Here is a 9,645-nt window from a genome sequence, read left to right as displayed (position 1 = left end):
TTTCATTCTATCTGCATTAAATCATGGTCATTTGTATCTTAGTTTATGGAAATATTGATAAAGTTAAGTGTCGATATATGTTTTAAATGTATTGTGGGAGTGTCTGTGTACTGATGCTGCTCATTTCTCCACCACACTTTACCCTTGGCTCCCATCCTGTTTGTAAGGGTCCACCACCATCAGAACCTTACACTAACTAAAGAGCACTGGATGATCCAGATCCAAACATTATTCCTTTCCTCTTCTATGAATCATGCCATAGCCCTTCAGATTTATCCAGTGACCTTTTTTTTGTACTTACTTACAAGATACTTTCCATAAAGAGCAGGTCCAGACCAAACTCTTTGTATTTATTACAGATAGAGTAGCTTGACCAGCTGTCATAAGATACTGCTGCTTACACATTGCTGCATCACTGTTACTAATCTAATAATGTCACATGGAATCAGATATCAGCCACACAAGACATTTTTCTGTGAAGCAACTTTACTAGATTTTGATCGCAAGACTCTGACTTTTAATTTTCCTTTATTTAACCTGGTAAAACTCGTACAATACATGTATGTATATCACAAAATATTCTGTATATTTTTAGTTCTTCCACTTTAAACCCAGCAACTTTTCTCCCGTTGGTTGATTTGCATGATGAGCTTGTTACACGTGACTACGAAACATTGGTTACCTCCCTATCACCTAGGCCTGATTTGTTGCAAACTCCCTTTCCAAATTTAGATTTGATTGTCTTTTGTGGTGGCACACCAATAAAGTGCTCACATACTCTGTCTTTAGGGATATGCTGTCTCACACACACACACACACACACACACAGGAGGTATGGAGGTGCCTGCCCTGATTCCCCAAACATAAGCTCAACTATTGTACATCCTGACACATCTGCTGTGGACCTGGTGGGAGGGTGGGCACTGGGTGCAGCGCAGAAAAGCAGGGAAACATGTAGAACCCACACATGGGGGACTCAGCTTACGGTTTGAGAATCATCATGCTTGCCAGAGGCCAGCTGCAAAAGCTGGAAGGTTCACTTGGAGGTTTGGAAACCTGCGACCCACCGTTGGTTTTGTTGTAAGACACCAGGGACAACAGGGTCTCACTACCAAGCAGTCAGGCAGGAGAAAGGTCCAATGGGACAATCCTCTGACTATTGGAATTTCTGAATAATGAGTCTTTAGAACAATGGGCTGTTCCCTTCAGAGAAATGCATTTGATGCGGCCCGTGATTTTGTTGCAATGTTGAAGCACTGCTGTGTGTGACATTAACTGGCCAACCAATCCATAATTCAGCTTCAACCTTTTGAGAGACATTTGTGCTTGGCTAATGTAAAATGCAGTGAGACAGGGGGGTTCTGACACTGCTACTGCACACGCCGTGCTTACGGCATCCTCTGGGGTACGACTGCGGTTATCTTTGCAGTCTCGTAGTCTTTTGCTGGTTGTCTCACTCGGTGATCTTGCAGGTGCCTATCCTGTGCGGATGCTCATGAGAAAACACTGTGGAGACTGGCTTGTGTCTCCAACCTGATGATAGCCTAAATCCCTCCTCCATGTGTCAGCTCAAGTGAGATACACATAAATCTGAGTGCCTGGACAATAGAACCACAAGAGGGACAGAAGACACAGGACATGAGTAAGACACATAGCTTTTATGATAAAGCTAATTTAGCCATGCAAACGCTGGTAGACTGAGCCAATAGCAGAAATTTGGCTTATTCTTTAATATGTCAACAGATCTCACTCACCACTTTAATTCCATTCACTAAAGTCTTGTCTGTAAATGTAACTCAAAACTAAACTGTATTATGTCTGTAGGGACCACAGGAAAAGTTACATGTTGTGCTCAGAAACTATAGATATATATAGAGCAACATTCATTCAGATCCAACCATTATGGTCACATATGATCCAATATTACTAAATCTGAAATATAAATGTTGCAGTACCACCAACACAAATGTAACCTCCTCACCCACCATCCCTGAACGTGTTTACATGGTACCAAAACCAGAACAAGGTCTGTATTATTTAGCAGTCTTACAAGGCCCATAAGAGGACGATAGTATAAGTATATGACAGCGCGTCACAGGGGAGTCGATCATGCATTTTGTTCTTCTTGTAGTGATAATGGTTATTCTGAAAGTTCTATGTGCCTGTGTGTCTGCTCTTAGTAAGGGGTGTATTAAAACATCATCTAAGATTACAGTTAAGTACACGTCGAACTCAGAAACAGAGAGATTTTGCCTGCCTTTTTTATGATTTCTGATCACTCAGATGATATTTTAGACTTAGTGAGGTTTATAATCGCTTAGCCTAGTTGAGCTGTTCTAGTAGGCAGCAGTTGGATAAAAATAAAAATAAAAGGGGATGTCTGACCTCCAGAAAAACACTGGGCATACCTGTGACTTAATTCTTAATTGTTAACTCTGCAAGTTGGTAATCACCAGCAGTAATAATCATATGAACTGTGTCTATTCACCTATTGTCCACACTGATTTGTTAATCTTTGGTTCCTTTTGGAATTCTTTTTATCTGTGTGAAGATCTCTATAATTCACCATTGGAGGTAGATTTATTTAACCTTATGTTGCTTCTAAAAGTGTTTTGGCTTACTGCATTCAAGATCTGAGTGCATTGTACCAAAAGAAAGATAATCGACCAATCTGTATGTTACAATGGGACTGTGAATGCTGTTCTGCAACAGATAGTGTGTAAAGTAAAGTATTGAGATTTTCTTTCATTTTACTTCAAACTCCTATAATCCTGTTTTACCATTGTATTTACCCAGTGGAGTTTAAATTACTTTTGCTTATCTGACATTCAATGCAATTTAGGATTTCCTTTCTGCTATCCTCAGGCTTTTCCCTCATTGCACTGTACAGCTAGTGTAGTTTGCCATACTGGAGTGGGATGTTTGCCCAGCGCTCCTCTAACTGTGGTCACTGTCGGGCTATACGAGATGGAGCTCACAGGTCTGAGGTGCTCTACTTGGAAATGCCTTACTTAATCCATTTTTCATTGAATGAATGGAAACCTAGATTTCAATGAATCAGGGCCCTCAATTGAATTTCATTATGCAGTCCTGGTATTGTATGATGACAATACTACACTCTAAAATCTTTGAAAGAGTCCTTTAAACCATAAAGAAGCTTTGGAGAAAAGGAGAGTGAAAGAATCACATTTCAGCAAGTTTGTTTTTATTTGGTTCATTGAGCGCATCAGGGCCAGTGTACAGTTATCTGACAGCTCTCCAGAAGGCAAAGATAAATATGTAAACTGATCTGGGAAATGGCTTTAAATGATACATGTGACACATCTAATACATGTATGATAGAGATTAAGGTTGCATACTGAACAGCATCTCTTCAAAACAAGCTATCTCAAGGCAACATTTCTTGTGTAACAGAGTCGGCTCCGGAGATGACAGTGTGGACAGGAGGCCTCCCTCTTAGGAGCTCTTCTTCTCCTCGAACATGATGTTTGCTGTGGCTCTCTTGGCTGTGGACAAATTACACACACACACACACACACACACACGTGTCAGACGGCGTGTTTGTGATCGACAGTCCGATAGCTGCGACATCCTGAGCTTCTAGGAAGGAAGTGCTGACTTTTGCTTCAACCGCAAATTAAAACAGCTGCACATCGAAAAATAGAAAAATATTCTGAGCGTATTAGAATATATATGGATTAGAAGTAACAGAACAGAGGTGATTACATATAAAAGCTTGACTTTAATATAAAGCTACATCATAAAAAAGCCTTCTTGCTGCAGTTGATGTGAATAATTGAGAATTTGTGTTATTTACATGCTAGCTAGTTATTTTTTGGGGTCTTTGGAATTATTGTTCTCATTTGTACATTAAGCAATATTTTATGTATTTGTCTAAGCCATAGCTCATCTGTACTGACTACAAACAGGAGGAACAATAAATGTGGCAAATCTGACTCGCCTGTCATCTGCTGGTTAGGTTGAGATCCATTTAATCTAACCCTTTGTATTTGGCAGACAAAGTTTTAGTTTGCTGAGTTCTGGGGTTTGCACGTTTGTGCAAAAAGCAGACAGTAAGTCTTACTCTAATGTTAACGGTGTTATCCCGTGAGCATTTTAGGGCTCATTAATGCAGGTTTAGAAGCATTAAAAAGGCTTGAAACGTCACTAAAACAAGGTCCGGCACAAAAGGTGCAAAATGAAATTGCAGTACAAAATATATCTATATTGCTGCCCATATTCAATCCTGAACCATCCAAAACTGAACCAGTTTTTGGTTATTTGTAATATTTTTTAGTTAGGTAGTGCTCTTTTTATTAGTTTTTATATATAGTTAGTATATTAGTAACTTTTAAAAACCTTCTGATTTTCTTTCCGATTGGATTTGTTTATTTGGAATATTGGCTGATATGTGCATATCTGATTTTTTTCCCCCTTTACTTTCAAATCCAGAATGGGTCAGGCTCCATTCACAGCAACGAGTTCCTCACCTTCATCTTTGAACTTGTCAGCGGCTTCTGATGCCTTGTCCTTCAAGTTCTTCACCGCATCGTCAATCTTGGCTTCGTTCTTGAGGAAAAATGGTCGAATGATGCGGGTATAAATCTGGACTGATCCGTTGGAGGGAGTCGGAGCCATGCACCACACCAGGAAGGCACACTGGGAAAGACGACGAGAGCTCTCTCATCAAACCAGAACAGGACACAGACATCCAGACACATAACAGGCTGTACTGGTAGAACTAATCTGGTAGTTTCTACAAAATGACATCCCACCAATAGTTAAGTCTATATAAGTCTCTTGGCTTTTGTTATCGGCCAATTTTAGGAAGAAGAAATACTTTATTAGTGCCTCTGGGGGTTCACTCTGTTCTTTTGTCATACATTTCCCTAATACTGCCACCTTGTGGGAATACACTACACATTCATGCACACAAACAATACAGAACTTATTATTAATCATATGTGATTTATGAGGGATCACATGAATACTTGTAATTCCCACATGATGAACAACTCCGTTACAGTCAGATTACTAAACAAGCCACTTCAGGAGCAGAGTGAAGTACCTGTTTGATAAAGTAATTACAATGAGTTTATCTAGCAGCAGGTTAAGTGTCTACATCTGTCTCCACTGTTTGAATTTTATTTTCTCCCCCCCGTCCCCCTGGTTCTGCACCACCTCTAGGAGGACATAAGACTGCTGAAATCCTGACTGCTTGAGCTTGTTCCTATATTACTACTCACATCACACTGATACGTGGATGTCACTTCACACTTCACTGATACTGATATAACTACACTATACTTACTGGTACTGTATATACATATTCTACTGCACAGGCTCCACCTGCTTACTTACCTTGTTACAACCAGTTTACATCTCAGTGTGTGTGTGTATATATATATATATATATATATGTATATTGTGGACATCACAATATACATATCTATTTTTTAAAATAAGATTATCTGCGTGTACATGTGCATATCTGTCTGATAACACAGATATCATTATCATGGCTGCACATTATCAATGACTACCACATTAGAATCTTGCTGAGAAGAGAAAACTTAAAAAAAAAAAAGAGCCTTTATGCTCTGACAGGACCTGGCAAGTTCTTTCACACAGTGGCTCTCCCTCACCGCCTGTCAGTCCTGTCAGTATATCGCACGTCCTTTAATGCAAACACAGGCTCTCTGCATAAGCACCTGCTGATAGAGCTCTAAGCACTTTATCTTCAGCGCAGTGTGCTCCACCCTCAACATGTGCAGAGGTTTACTCAGCTAAGATTAAACAAGAGAAAGCACACACCTGCTTCGGTGAGGTGATGGCTCACAGGTAACAGATAGACAGCGAGTCAGGATGGGAAAGCTGCACATTCAACTTAGACTGAGCCACATTCTGTTTAGTGTGAGGAGTCAATGTTTCAGCACATTCACTGACACATTCATTGAAAAACAACCTGACAACTGGATTACCTTTCCAATATAATAGAATGGGAACCAGGAGAGGAAGATATCAGCGAAAAATTCTGCCACACTGAAGAGTCCGTACACAACCCAGTAGGTCAGCCATTTAGTATCATCCTCTTTGGTGGCACTTTCAATGGCCTTAATCCTGGAAAGAGAGAAGAAGAACATGTAGTAGAAATCGCTTCATATGTAAGGTCGACATTGTTCCCTTCCTGTCTCTTTCTCCTTCTTTCATTTGTTTGCTCACTAAAGCCAAACCTCATATTGTCTCCATCTCCCATCTGAAAATCTGTTGGGAAACACGTGATTTGAGTCATCTACCATCTCAATTCGAGAGCCATGATTGAAAGTAAGTAAAGGACACCGTTGATGGAAACCTCCGCTGTCAAAGTCACACGTGCAGATTTTCACAACCATCCACCCCAACCTTCTCCCTGAGGGGTCTTGTGTCAGTGTACAACAACATTCTTCTGACATGTTTGTCACTGAATGTTAACATCTATTAGTGCTGTTGTTTTCCTGTTTCGGACACTTCACCAGAATGTTAACAAGATATTTGCCACAGGTGCATTCCTATTAGTACAAAATGTCGTTTTTTTTCCTCTCTTTCGTAGAAGAAAATGCGCTGCCATGAATGAAAAGGCAACAAGTGAACATTAACACTGTATTTAAGTCATGTGCTGCAGAAGTCAATGAATATAGGTCTGCCTGCCACCTATGGACACTGCAGGATGATAGAAGTTCCACAGAAATGCGGTTGTGCATTTGTGAGTTTGTGTTGATGATTTTTTTTTCTTGCAGTTATAGAATATAGTTACAATATCATTTACTAAACTATCTTGAGTAGAGACACAATAAATATGTACATCTATCTACCTGTACATAACATATTTTATATTTCCTCGCTTTCATTTTTCTGTAACATAATTTTTAACTTATTCTAACATCAACCGTAAACTGCAGTATGTCAGTGTGTCACTGGTTTGAATATCAAATGAAGGAGTTCTTGGCTCTGCCACAGTCAGCTGCCTGCCCATACCCACTCAGGGACATCTAGCGTTACACAAACTATGAATTTCATAACAGCTGTACATTCAGTTGTTGACTGACCTCACCATCCTTTACGTCTGACCACCGTCACTGTGGTCAAACAGGGACACAGTACAGCAGACACTAAATCAGCTTCCAGCCTATGTGATATCATCCACACCTGTGTCACAATATTGCATGCATGTTTATGGTACATAACAACCAACCGATGGTTTCTTTCACTAACATTCAGCTGAAACATCCTGATACGAGTCCTCCAAACTAGAATCTGTTTGCACATGTATTAGCAGCCAAGCAAAAAGCATTACACCGCCAGAAAAATAAGGCAGTGTTCCTGCTGCAACTTATCATCATGATCAGATGAGTGAACATCAGTCATCACACAATGATGAATCATTTGAGATGATTTGGTGGACATCAAATTAAAAATATCCACCGTTTATCTGCTCCCATTAAATTACAGCATTTCTGTCAGGTTGACCAATGTTTCTTTCTACAAACACTGTTGTGGTGTGTTTAACTGCAGTGGTGAGCTTGTGAGGATTCTCCCAACTGACCTGAGCAAGTCAGCTTTTCTGCTATGGGTCAGCCTTCCTGATACAGTCAAATCACACTCTGCTGCTAGTAAAGAGACACTCAGAGTAGCATTTGGACAGAGACTGTTCATGGACTGCTTCACAGTTTGGATGTGTGTGCCACTGAGGTGAGCCAGATTGTCACAGAGGCCTTCCCAGAGTACAGGCTGCTGTGCAGAGGAGGGAGGAGTTTCAGCTCTTCCTCCCAGGCTTGGATCTGGTCTTCAAGGCCAAGTGTTTTGACGCACCAAGGTCACAGGAGGAGGCTTTGACTATTACGGAGCCTTGCCAAAACACCAGGGAGGCTCTGCAGTGACACTATGTGAGTACCGATGCAATGCAAGGACCCATCTGGCAGTAAAGGCTTTGTCTGTGCAGTCTGTGTCAGACACCCGTAGCCTACAGTGAGCTATTAATGGAGTAGATGTGCTTCATGAGGCTGGAGCAATATCTCCCATCCCTTATCCAGATGGAGACAGGAGCCCTAATCCAGGGTGGTATGCCTGACGTGAGGAGAAGCCAAGGAAGTGTGTTTTCCTATCTCAGCAGCAGGACACTGACAGGAAACAAGGCGGTGCAACTGTGGAACACAACCTGCTCTGTTAGTAGATACAAAGGGAAAATTCAACCAGTTTCAGAGGATTATACACTACTAAAAATATAATTCTGAATTTCATTTCTATAGATCCCCATAAATCATACACACTGCACCTTTAAATGTTCTCCTATTGCTACTCAACAGTCGCTTCACAGAATCTTTCACTTAAATCAACCAAAGCATCAGTGTAATATTATTGTGACAGCAGTCTGTATCAGTCTGTGTCAGGGAGGCTCTCTTCCTCATTTAAGTAAAGGTGGAAATGAGAGAACACACAGCACAGCAGTTTACTGCCATCAAACTAGAGGCCTGAGAGATGTTTCTAATGTTTTGTCCATCCCATTGAGGGTACATTAAATATTAAACATCTATCATACAGAAAAATGAAATGAGCAGCTTCATTGCTCTCTTCATGTCCTCATCTCTGAGGCACCGATACTGATGTATTGTGTTGTATTGTGTTTATTATCAGCCTCTTTAGACTCTCGGCTTGATAAGTCTGTCTTTCTTTGTTTCAGTTGCTTTGCAGTGTGGACAGCAGTGCCAATGCTGGGATAGCAACTTCTTCTGCAGGATTTCTGCTGTTGAATCAGGCTTTCTGTGACATCTGAAGGGCTGTAGGTGGAAGGGACATGCACGCGCATCTGTGTTTGCAGAACAGCCAATAGGAATGCTCTCTCACTCTGCTGAGGACCTGTGATTGGCCAAAGTCTCCTGTGACAGACTTTTCTGAAAACGGAGCTAAGAGGAGGTGCAGAAGTTTAGTTCTCTCTCAGACCACTTACACTACAACATGCTGAATTATTATGGAGTTTTCTACCAATTACAACAAAATTAAACCAGCTTAAAATTAGGCTTTGTTCATTTTTTAACTCTCCAGATTCCTCAGCAGAGCTCAAACAGTAAAAGTAAATCAGTGCTACACAACCTGTTCTTTCCAACCCACCATTTATCAAAGGATATAGTAGGATATGATAAGAAAGGCAGAGCTGATAGTGCAGGTCCAGTCAGAGCCTTTCCCTGCACTGATGAAGCTGTAACAGCCTGGGTGTGACTGCTGCTTCAAGTCCCTTCGACCTTTGATAACCATGCTCACCATGTGGATGACTGATTCAGATGTGAATCAGTTCAAAATGAGCCACAAATTTCTTTTGCTGCTGCTCCTTTGAAACATGCTCTGCAGTCCAGTCGTGTGATTCAGTGATCACATCCGTTTGCTTCGAATATTACTAACAAACACTACAATAAATGTGTATTGCTTCTACATCAAGGCAAGCCTGGGCACCGTACTCACAACTGCCCAGCAGGTTTGAGCTTACCTCGGAGCCTTTAGTGATGTAACGAAGGGCAGGGCTGTATTCAAAACAGCTTCTCAATTCAAACTAATTCCAAATCTAAAAATAATCGAGTCAAAGCTGAGTCTAAAAGCAGGTGAGACCTACACATT

General features: G+C 40.9%; 1 protein-coding gene across 1 annotated transcript in view; it reads right to left on the bottom strand.

The window, feature by feature from the left end:
- Positions 1-3,183: 3,183 nt before the first annotated feature.
- Positions 3,184-9,645, bottom strand: part of reep5 (receptor accessory protein 5) — an 8,592-nt gene continuing 2,130 nt past the window's right edge. Inside the window, exons 3-5 of the mRNA XM_070850349.1 lie at positions 5,982-6,120; positions 4,491-4,659; positions 3,184-3,506 (exon numbers count right to left, since the gene is read on the bottom strand). Of these exons, the coding sequence (XP_070706450.1) occupies positions 3,457-3,506; positions 4,491-4,659; positions 5,982-6,120 (358 nt within the window). The 3' untranslated portion in view covers positions 3,184-3,456. The remainder of the gene's footprint in view (positions 3,507-4,490; positions 4,660-5,981; positions 6,121-9,645) is intronic.

The sequence above is a fragment of the Pempheris klunzingeri genome, chromosome 19, assembly GCF_042242105.1.
Source record: "Pempheris klunzingeri isolate RE-2024b chromosome 19, fPemKlu1.hap1, whole genome shotgun sequence".
Classification (NCBI taxonomy): Eukaryota; Metazoa; Chordata; class Actinopteri; order Acropomatiformes; family Pempheridae; genus Pempheris; species Pempheris klunzingeri.
This window is presented reverse-complemented; position numbering and strand designations above follow the sequence as displayed.